The sequence below is a fragment of the Babesia bovis genome, chromosome 2 (assembly GCF_000165395.2).
Source record: "Babesia bovis T2Bo chromosome 2, whole genome shotgun sequence".
Lineage (NCBI taxonomy): Eukaryota > Apicomplexa > Aconoidasida > Piroplasmida > Babesiidae > Babesia > Babesia bovis.
In genome coordinates, this window is record NC_010574.1 from 180129 (window position 1) to 191374 (window position 11246).

At 42.8% G+C, this 11246-nt stretch overlaps 3 protein-coding genes across 3 annotated transcripts; 2 read left to right on the plus strand and 1 right to left on the minus strand.

Moving 5' to 3' along the window:
* Window positions 1-695: 695 nt before the first annotated feature.
* Window positions 696-1550, plus strand: BBOV_II000730 (uncharacterized protein). Its single transcript, XM_001609551.2, has one exon. The coding sequence runs from the start codon at window positions 771-773 to the stop codon at window positions 1299-1301; it is 531 nt and encodes a 176-aa protein (XP_001609601.1). The 5' UTR covers window positions 696-770; the 3' UTR covers window positions 1302-1550.
* Window positions 1551-1788: 238 nt separating this feature from the next.
* BBOV_II000735 (uncharacterized protein) lies at window positions 1789-3706 on the minus strand. Its single transcript, XM_051767383.1, has one exon. It carries the CDS (start codon window positions 3420-3422, stop codon window positions 3111-3113), a length of 312 nt encoding a protein of 103 aa, XP_051623798.1. The 5' UTR covers window positions 3423-3706; the 3' UTR covers window positions 1789-3110.
* BBOV_II000740 (Spherical Body Protein 2 (SBP2)) lies at window positions 3602-11067 on the plus strand. Its single transcript, XM_001609552.1, has one exon. The coding sequence runs from the start codon at window positions 3924-3926 to the stop codon at window positions 10668-10670; it is 6747 nt and encodes a 2248-aa protein (XP_001609602.1). The 5' UTR covers window positions 3602-3923; the 3' UTR covers window positions 10671-11067.
* The last annotated feature ends 179 nt before the right edge of the window (window positions 11068-11246 follow it).

The following is an 11246-nucleotide window of genomic DNA, read 5'->3' on the forward strand; positions in this document are numbered from 1 at the left end:
TATCAGGATTGTCTATAGACTGGAATTGTGATGAACATGGTCACATTAGCAGAGGTTCTAGTGTATCCCGATGTTATGGTGACATCGACCAAGGTTACAGTGATGTGATCCGTCTAGACAATGGACACTATCTTACTCAGACTTCAGTAGTAGCGTTTATTGGAACTCTTTAACAGCGCTGGGACATTTCAATGGTGCCATATAGGCTACATTAACAGTCATCAGATGTAAGGCTGTACGTCGGATGCTCAAGCGGTATAGGGTAACGTTTTGCTACATCGTCTACTATGGATTTAAGTAGCTGCTGCGTTTTACATAGCATATCATAAGCAATTCTTAGATATGAGCAGAAAGAATTCACCACTGTGGCATATAACGTCAAAGGGCTCTTCATGGGACGGAATTCATATCAATGACCAACCATTAAAATTATAATGTTCTTATGACTGTGGTTTCCATTAGTCAACTGGCTATTATGTGACGATCTGTTTGGGAAACTGTGGAAGGATGTAGTTCTACGTGAAAATACATGGAGGATTATAGACTATTAGACTTTGCAGCGTTCAAGCTGGCATAATACTACTGAAGTAGTGATCAATCAGCACAATGACGAATATCAAAAACTGTGCAATGCTGTGCGATAATAGACAATGCATGAATCATCCAATCCCCCAGATGCATACCACCATATATTCATTGTCAATTATTACATCATTTACCAAGGATATTCTTCCAGAAAAACCTTTGAATCATCTACAATTCTGTTAAGTATGGCAGTCACCGCTCGTAACAACGGCTTCCGCAAGGTTGCCAAGTGGATTGTTGGTGCCGTTGTTGTGGCAAGTGCTAGCAACGGTATTGTCATGGCGGAAAAGGAGACACCCGAAATACCTGAGATACCAGAAGAGGAGGAGACCAAGATGGAAGTAACTGAAGTACCAGAACAGAAGCAGACTAAGACGGAAGTACCAGCAGTACCAGAGGGAGGGGATCGTGATGCGGGGGAAAAGTCTAAAGATGGTTCAGGGGCAACACCGGCTGAGCCAAAGCAACAAAAATCTTCTTCGAGTGCAGAGAAGGACTGGAAGTCTTCAGGTGATTTCTCTAAGGCTAATGTTGAAGATTGGATGCATGATTCGTTCATCAATTCCAAAGGTCCTGTCGGAATAGGAAAGAACGTTGCAGAAAACGCTGCTTTCAGAATAGCACAAAGGGAGGGTAAACAGTATGTACCCCCTACACCAGCTGCCAACCCTAAGCAAGCTGCCGAAGCTACACCAGCTGCTGCACCTGCTCAGTAGGCTGATAGTGCTTCTGCCGATAAGCAGTAGAAGGGGTATGTTGGATTTGAATCAAGCATGTGGAACATGTCGTACTTGATGCTTATAAACTAGTTGACAGTTACCATATCAATATACAATATTTTGGATCTTGCTTCAAAGTACACTGGGACGGAAACGAGAACAACATTTTATTGTATGTGCATTTTTATTGATATCACATAATATAAGTGAATTATGATTTTATTAATTATTCAGTACATATGTAAATGTATATAGAAAGGGCAATTGTTAGATCTATAACTTCAGTGCAATCTGTTGGAGCAGATTTGACAGCTATGCTATGTTGTGCACATGTATTTAGCATGACCTATATGGCTATATAGGCAACTACTATCGCTCTTGCCTGAGCAAAAGTTGGAAAAGCGAACAGTGATAAACAAACATTTACTACCCGTTAGTCTATGTAAGCAATGGTAAATTGCATGTTCACTATGAAGATTTAATAGACTGAATAATAAAGGATGACACTGTTTATTAGCGTATTGACATGACAAGATGTAGCATTCACTTAGGATCACGATTTGACATATTACGTTATAGGTGATACTATGGTGCATTGCACAAATGAAACGCTAGTAGAATAATGAAGAGAGGGCGCTCGATAATTACAATGCATTGCAGTGTTTATATTGCTCTCTATTGTTAACAAGTACTTTAGGCAACTAGTAACTGAGTTGCCAAGATTTCTGACTCACCCTATGCTGAAGAGATAAGTTGGCAAAGTGCCAAAATATTAATTAATAGAAAACCCTTGACGGCAAAATCAAACTTTCTATCATTAATGGCAGCACCCCTTATATGCACCTCGATTTGTTTTCCAACTCTTGAATCTGCAGCTTGAGTTGCGTCGTCCTTAGTGGATCTACTCCTCTTAGGCAAAGGAGGTGCAGGTGATTCATCACTTGCTTGTGATCCAGCCGTTAAAAAACAGGCATTTCATCCGCATGTTAAACAACTACGTATTTGTATTTCCGTCGTTTTATCAAACCCCTTTACGTCGTTCAAATGTTGGTACCTATATAGGTAATTCTTACCCTTTTCCTAGTAATAAAGCATATTCACAATGTATTCTGGGAATTTAGCTGCTTCAATCTCATCCTTATCTGTCTTCATATGTTCTACGACATTCCCTTTTGCAGCGTCCTCTGCAATATCTTCGCATGCCCAGGCACCAGTATTCAATAAGCATAACATTATATTCCTAAGGTGCATTACAATATTGGGAACTTCGATGACATATATCTCCAAAGTGAATTGGTCACATGGTTCCACGGTACAAAGTCGCTATTGTGAGCTATAAGTGATTAGTCGGATATGCTATTGCGCTAACGCACTGGCGTTGGGTTGGGAGGTTGTTTTGTAAATATAAATACGCTTCATAAATGGATATGGAGCAACAGACGACCACTATTCATGGTTAAGCAATGTTAGATAGTTGTTTTAAAAAACGCACAAGACGTAACCACAAGACATAATCGTTTACAGCCAACAAAAATGGCATCATAGATACATACATGAACGCAAGCAACAAAAGTAGGAACAAGCATATACACCGATGTACAAAATATCTCTGTCGCGTCAAAGACAGGCTCATATGAAAATTATTACATAGAAGAGCTGTATACACTATCGAAATAAGAGAGGAAAATCAATTTCAAGGGAAATAATAAGGACGTTAATACAGCGGAGAAAAAAGAACAGCATGCCGAGTATCACATAATAACCATATAAGAGAGCTGTCTCAGCAGGCACAACGCACCAAATGGGTCAAGTAACAGCATCCAGTGCAAAAATTAGGAAAAGGGGTAATTCACGTAGTGACACTGTCAACAACACGGACAAGACAACTGGGGATGTAAACAGCCTTGTCCATATTGGCCCTAATATATGCCATAAAACCAGAGTAACGCTCATTGACCATTTTGACAGTGCGATCATCTGCATATTATGGTACATCACTCGGGATGCGATGGAATCTCTCAACCCACAGCCACGCTTATAAATGCATAGACCACAACGAAAGTGCCCATTTCTATTCGTGTCTACGTTGTTCAACATCAAGAAATAAACAATAGACATCTAATACATGAATCACAGTTCGACTTAAATAATTAGCGCTGACTTTAACAACCACAGACACCAGCGTTAATACACATACCACCACAATTCCTGTCACGCGTGATCAATTCTAACCAAACCACATACATATTGTATAATTTGGTGGGAATTTAATTTGAGATTTGTATGACGTCGGTTTTGAAGTATTCTTTTTATGTTAGTGAGGAACATGCAACTGATTCTTTAGGGTACACGCCAGCCTGCGTAGAAAGTAGACACGTCGGGATTTGCGTTTCATGTGTCTGTTTGTGGAGGATTGAATACTGAAATTCAGCATTATTTTAATATTGTGGTGTTTTTGATGGCTTACTTAGACTCGTTTCTTGATCCGTGAGGTTGATATTCGGTGTTGCTGGTTTTCTTGAGGCTGTATTCTACCCTGCAAGTTACCCCTAAGTAGCTTGTATCAATCTGAATTCGACTAGGTCACACTTGTTACTTTCTGTTGATTGTATTATCAGGATGGCAGTCACCGCTCGTAACAACGGCTTCCGCAAGGTTGCCAAGTGGATTGTTGGTGCCGTGGTTGTGGCGAGTGCTAGCAGCGCTAATGTTGTTGGTTATGAATTAATGTCCGATGATCATACGTTCTTTGCAAGGCCAGGTTATGATATAAATGGCAGCCCTATTGTTTACGAGAACTTTTTTGGTAAAGACTTTTCCGAAAGGGATGTCGATGTCATTATTGGGCATGATTTGGAGGATCATAAAAATTTTCGCACTCCTCAATACGCTGAACTCAAAAGAAGAGATGTTGTGCGTGAGATGTTTTACTTTGACCTTATCCTTCAAAGATTGCCAATCGATGTGGCTCAGGAGGCCTCTGAATATGCAACGTTTTCTATGTTACCTGATGATCTTGCCCGTAAAGTGAAGATCCGTCATTACAATAGGTTGTATCCTGGACTTCTTCAGCAGTTGCCTGATTACCTTATAGAGAAGGCTCTTAAATGCAACATTTATGAAGGCATATCACCTGATGTCATGTTAGAAATTGAATACTACCTCAAAGTTAAAAATAGGTGGAAACCTATGAGTCCGGAAATAATACGAGATACGAACGACGAGAATATGGACACCAATGACTCTAAGCCAGCTCAAGTGACACCCACAACACCCTCACCATCAATTACTGATGAAGTCATTCAATTGCCCGAATATGTAGACGGCCCAGTTGTTTTCCCAAGTCACATTGATGATGAAATTATTCAACTTCCGGATTATGAAGACAGTCCAATTGTCTTGCCCATTGAAACTGAGATTGAGGGATCTGAATCTTCTGAGTCCAGCAGTTCTGACAGCGAAGGTGAAGAGATCACACTTCCTGAAGATTCTGGTGTCGAGGAGCCCGATGATGATGTCATTCAATTACCCGAATATGTAGACAGTCCAATTGTCTTGCCCATTGAAACTGAGATTGAGGGATCTGAATCTTCTGAGTCCAGCAGTTCTGACAGCGAAGGTGAAGAGATCACACTTCCTGAGGATTCTGGTGTCGAGGAGCCCGATGATGATGTCATTCAATTACCCGAATATGTAGACGGCCCAGTTGTTTTCCCAAGTCACATTGATGATGAAATTATTCAACTTCCGGATTATGAAGACAGTCCAATTGTCTTGCCCATTGAAACTGAGATTGAGGGATCTGAATCTTCTGAGTCCAGCAGTTCTGACAGCGAAGGTGAAGAGATCACACTTCCTGAGGATTCTGGTGTCGAGGAGCCCGATGATGATGTCATTCAATTGCCCGAATATGTAGACGGCCCAGTTGTTTTCCCAAGTCACATTGATGATGAAATTATTCAACTTCCGGATTATGAAGACAGTCCAATTGTCTTGCCCATTGAAACTGAGATTGAGGGATCTGAATCTTCTGAGTCCAGCAGTTCTGACAGCGAAGGTGAAGAGATCACACTTCCTGAAGATTCTGGTGTCGAGGAGCCCGATGATGATGTCATTCAATTGCCCGAATATGTAGACGGCCCAGTTGTTTTCCCAAGTCACATTGATGATGAAATTATTCAACTTCCGGATTATGAAGACAGTCCAATTGTCTTGCCCATTGAAACTGAGATTGAGGGATCTGAATCTTCTGAGTCCAGCAGTTCTGACAGCGAAGGTGAAGAGATCACACTTCCTGAGGATTCTGGTGTCGAGGAGCCCGATGATGATGTCATTCAATTACCCGAATATGTAGACGGCCCAGTTGTTTTCCCAAGTCACATTGATGATGAAATTATTCAACTTCCGGATTATGAAGACAGTCCAATTGTCTTGCCCATTGAAACTGAGATTGAGGGATCTGAATCTTCTGAGTCCAGCAGTTCTGACAGCGAAGGTGAAGAGATCACACTTCCTGAGGATTCTGGTGTCGAGGAGCCCGATGATGATGTCATTCAATTGCCCGAATATGTAGACGGCCCAGTTGTTTTCCCAAGTCACATTGATGATGAAATTATTCAACTTCCGGATTATGAAGACAGTCCAATTGTCTTGCCCATTGAAACTGAGATTGAGGGATCTGAATCTTCTGAGTCCAGCAGTTCTGACAGCGAAGGTGAAGAGATCACACTTCCTGAGGATTCTGGTGTCGAGGAGCCCGATGATGATGTCATTCAATTACCCGAATATGTAGACGGCCCAGTTGTTTTCCCAAGTCACATTGATGATGAAATTATTCAACTTCCGGATTATGAAGACAGTCCAATTGTCTTGCCCATTGAAACTGAGATTGAGGGATCTGAATCTTCTGAGTCCAGCAGTTCTGACAGCGAAGGTGAAGAGATCACACTTCCTGAGGATTCTGGTGTCGAGGAGCCCGATGATGATGTCATTCAATTGCCCGAATATGTAGACGGCCCAGTTGTTTTCCCAAGTCACATTGATGATGAAATTATTCAACTTCCGGATTATGAAGACAGTCCAATTGTCTTGCCCATTGAAACTGAGATTGAGGGATCTGAATCTTCTGAGTCCAGCAGTTCTGACAGCGAAGGTGAAGAGATCACACTTCCTGAAGATTCTGGTGTCGAGGAGCCCGATGATGATGTCATTCAATTGCCCGAATATGTAGACGGCCCAGTTGTCTTGCCCATTGAAACTGAGATTGAGGGATCTGAATCTTCTGAGTCCAGCAGTTCTGACAGCGAAGGTGAAGAGATCAAACTTCCTGAGGATTCTGGTGTCGAGGAGCCCGATGATGATGTCATTCAATTGCCCGAATATGTAGACGGCCCAGTTGTCTTGCCCATTGAAACTGAGATTGAGGGATCTGAATCTTCTGAGTCCAGCGGTTCTGACAGCGAAGGTGAAGAGATCACACTTCCTGAGGATTCTGGTGTCGAGGAGCCCGATGATGATGTCATTCAATTACCCGAATATGTAGACGGCCCAGTTGTTTTCCCGGGTCACATTTTTGATGAAATTGATGCCACACTTCCTGAGGATTCTGGTGTCGAGGAGCCCGATGATGATGTCATTCAATTACCCGAATATGTAGACGGCCCAGTTGTTTTCCCAAGTCACATTGATGATGAAATTGATGCCACACTTCCTGAAGATTCTGGTGTCGAGGAGCCCGATGATGATGTCATTCAATTGCCCGAATATGTAGACAGTCCAGTTGTCTTGCCCATTGAAACTGAGATTGAGGGATCTGAATCTTCTGAGTCCAGCACTTCTGACAGCGAAGGTGAAGAGATCACACTTCCTGAGGATTCTGGTGTCGAGGAGCCCGATGATGATGTCATTCAATTGCCCGAATATGTAGACAGTCCAATTGTCTTGCCCATTGAAACTGAGATTGAGGGATCTGAATCTTCTGAGTCCAGCGGTTCTGACAGCGAAGGTGAAGAGATCACACTTCCTGAGGATTCTGGTGTCGAGGAGCCCGATGATGATGTCATTCAATTGCCCGAATATGTAGACGGCCCAGTTGTCTTGCCCATTGAAACTGAGATTGAGGGATCTGAATCTTCTGAGTCCAGCGGTTCTGACAGCGAAGGTGAAGAGATCACACTTCCTGAAGATTCTGGTGTCGAGGAGCCCGATGATGATGTCATTCAATTACCCGAATATGTAGACGGCCCAGTTGTTTTCCCAAGTCACATTGATGATGAAATTATTCAACTTCCGGATTATGAAGACAGTCCAATTGTCTTGCCCATTGAAACTGAGATTGAGGGATCTGAATCTTCTGAGTCCAGCAGTTCTGACAGCGAAGGTGAAGAGATCACACTTCCTGAGGATTCTGGTGTCGAGGAGCCCGATGATGATGTCATTCAATTACCCGAATATGTAGACAGTCCAATTGTCTTGCCCATTGAAACTGAGATTGAGGGATCTGAATCTTCTGAGTCCAGCGGTTCTGACAGCGAAGGTGAAGAGATCACACTTCCTGAAGATTCTGGTGTCGAGGAGCCCGATGATGATGTCATTCAATTGCCCGAATATGTAGACGGCCCAGTTGTTTTCCCAGGTCACATTTTTGATGAAATTGATGCCACACTTCCTGAGGATTCTGGTGTCGAGGAGCCCGATGATGATGTCATTCAATTGCCCGAATATGTAGACGGCCCAGTTGTTTTCCCAAGTCACATTGATGATGAAATTATTCAACTTCCGGATTATGAAGACAGTCCAATTGTCTTGCCCATTGAAACTGAGATTGAGGGATCTGAATCTTCTGAGTCCAGCGGTTCTGACAGCGAAGGTGAAGAGATCACACTTCCTGAGGATTCTGGTGTCGAGGAGCCCGATGATGATGTCATTCAATTACCCGAATATGTAGACGGCCCAGTTGTTTTCCCGGGTCACATTTTTGATGAAATTGATGCCACACTTCCTGAGGATTCTGGTGTCGAGGAGCCCGATGATGATGTCATTCAATTGCCCGAATATGTAGACAGTCCAATTGTCTTGCCCATTGAAACTGAGATTGAGGGATCTGAATCTTCTGAGTCCAGCGGTTCTGACAGCGAAGGTGAAGAGATCACACTTCCTGAAGATTCTGGTGTCGAGGAGCCCGATGATGATGTCATTCAATTGCCCGAATATGTAGACGGCCCAGTTGTCTTGCCCATTGAAACTGAGATTGAGGGATCTGAATCTTCTGAGTCCAGCGGTTCTGACAGCGAAGGTGAAGAGATCACACTTCCTGAAGATTCTGGTGTCGAGGAGCCCGATGATGATGTCATTCAATTGCCCGAATATGTAGACAGTCCAATTGTCTTGCCCATTGAAACTGAGATTGAGGGATCTGAATCTTCTGAGTCCAGCGGTTCTGACAGCGAAGGTGAAGAGATCACACTTCCTGAAGATTCTGGTGTCGAGGAGCCCGATGATGATGTCATTCAATTGCCCGAATATGTAGACAGTCCAATTGTCTTGCCCATTGAAACTGAGATTGAGGGATCTGAATCTTCTGAGTCCAGCGGTTCTGACAGCGAAGGTGAAGAGATCACACTTCCTGAAGATTCTGGTGTCGAGGAGCCCGATGATGATGTCATTCAATTGCCCGAATATGTAGACGGCCCAGTTGTCTTGCCCATTGAAACTGAGATTGAGGGATCTGAATCTTCTGAGTCCAGCAGTTCTGACAGCGAAGGTGAAGAGATCACACTTCCTGAAGATTCTGGTGTCGAGGAGCCCGATGATGATGTCATTCAATTACCCGAATATGTAGACGGCCCAGTTGTCTTGCCCATTGAAACTGAGATTGAGGGATCTGAATCTTCTGAGTCCAGCAGTTCTGACAGCGAAGGTGAAGAGATCACACTTCCTGAAGATTCTGGTGTCGAGGAGCCCGATGATGATGTCATTCAATTGCCCGAATATGTAGACGGCCCAGTTGTCTTGCCCATTGAAACTGAGATTGAGGGATCTGAATCTTCTGAGTCCAGCAGTTCTGACAGCGAAGGTGAAGAGATCAAACTTCCTGAGGATTCTGGTGTCGAGGAGCCCGATGATGATGTCATTCAATTGCCCGAATATGTAGACGGCCCAGTTGTCTTGCCCATTGAAACTGAGATTGAGGGATCTGAATCTTCTGAGTCCAGCGGTTCTGACAGCGAAGGTGAAGAGATCACACTTCCTGAAGATTCTGGTGTCGAGGAGCCCGATGATGATGTCATTCAATTGCCCGAATATGTAGACGGCCCAGTTGTTTTCCCGGGTCACATTTTTGATGAAATTGATGCCACACTTCCTGAGGATTCTGGTGTCGAGGAGCCCGATGATGATGTCATTCAATTGCCCGAATATGTAGACAGTCCAATTGTCTTGCCCATTGAAACTGAGATTGAGGGATCTGAATCTTCTGAGTCCAGCGGTTCTGACAGCGAAGGTGAAGAGATCACACTTCCTGAAGATTCTGGTGTCGAGGAGCCCGATGATGATGTCATTCAATTACCCGAATATGTAGACGGCCCAGTTGTTTTCCCAAGTCACATTGATGATGAAATTGATGTCACACTTCCTGAAGATTCTGGTGTCGAGGAGCCCGATGATGATGTCATTCAATTACCCGAATATCTAGACGGCCCAGTTGTCTTGCCCATTGAAACTGAGATTGAGGGATCTGAATCTTCTGAGTCCAGCAGTTCTGAGAGTAATATTTCGGGTGTGGTAAGCCCCGCTGGAATATCTCACATTGAGGATCCTGTTGCCGACGAAATTGGTATTCCTACTGACTACATTTTTATTAATTGTATTGGTAAGGGATTTACATCTAAGGATGTTGATGATATTGTTGCTTCTAAGCCATGTATGACATCTCGAGGTCAAGCTGTTCCACCAACTCGTGATGTTGTATTACGTCGTATGGATAAATACAACAGAATACTCATGTACTTGCCCGAAAATATCAGGAAAGAAGCAGGTCAATATGCTATTTTTGAGTTGTTGCCGTCTGATTTTGCTAATGAAGTGAAAGCCGCTCATTTCAATAGAATATATGTCAACTTACTTAAGAGTTTACCTCAAGAATTAGTCGAAAAGTGCCTAGCATGTGATATTTATGAGGGAATCTCGTTTGAAACCATGGCTGAGGTCATTGACTATTTCGATGATCTGCAAGACGATTTTTTTGATACTGTACGTAAGCCCGTTGTCGTGAGATCTCCAGCTAAGACAGAGGCTGCGCAAGGAGCATCAAAACCTAATGCAGTTAAGCCGGTGCCAGCGGAGGTGGATGAACAATGTGCAGCTTAAGAAACTTATGCTGGTCACCTTACAGATTTGATTGAATTGGGGAAATTGAAATATATATGATGGTATTTTCTACGGCTGACTAATAGCCTGGTGGTCTACGATTTCTCAATTTAAATAGATGCCAACACACCAATACCTGCAGTTAACTAATCTTCAGACAATGGCAATATGGGTCCAGCGATGGTGACATGATTCACACTTTTTAAGTGAGATGTTGAGATGGTTGGAAATATGTTGTTGTTCTTGATATGATATTCGGAAATTCAGGTAGTTATAGTGATTTCACCAAACTTCTAGCCATCGAGGTGTTTGTATTTAAGAGGAGCCACTTTATTGGAATATATCATGGTATATTTTCGTGAATTCCCAAGTGTATATTAAGCAAACATCCTTTTGTTGTTCACATAACAGTTGCAAAGAAGACTTTTAGGTTTATTTAAAGTCGCCTTGATGAACAAAACAATGACCATTGGGTTAAAGGAAAGACAACCAATCGGATAGATTGGGTACTGTTAAAGCGTCTGTGTAGTATGAAACACACGCTGCAAACAATGGTACAAATGCTGTTAATTAAAG

Bases quoted from the DNA above. Each gene is read 5' to 3' on its own strand.
- BBOV_II000730 (XM_001609551.2), top strand. From the start codon at position 771: ATGGCAGTCACCGCTCGTAACAACGGCTTCCGCAAGGTTGCCAAGTGG.
- BBOV_II000735 (XM_051767383.1), bottom strand. From the start codon at position 3,422: ATGTCTATTGTTTATTTCTTGATGTTGAACAACGTAGACACGAATAGA.
- BBOV_II000740 (XM_001609552.1), top strand. From the start codon at position 3,924: ATGGCAGTCACCGCTCGTAACAACGGCTTCCGCAAGGTTGCCAAGTGG.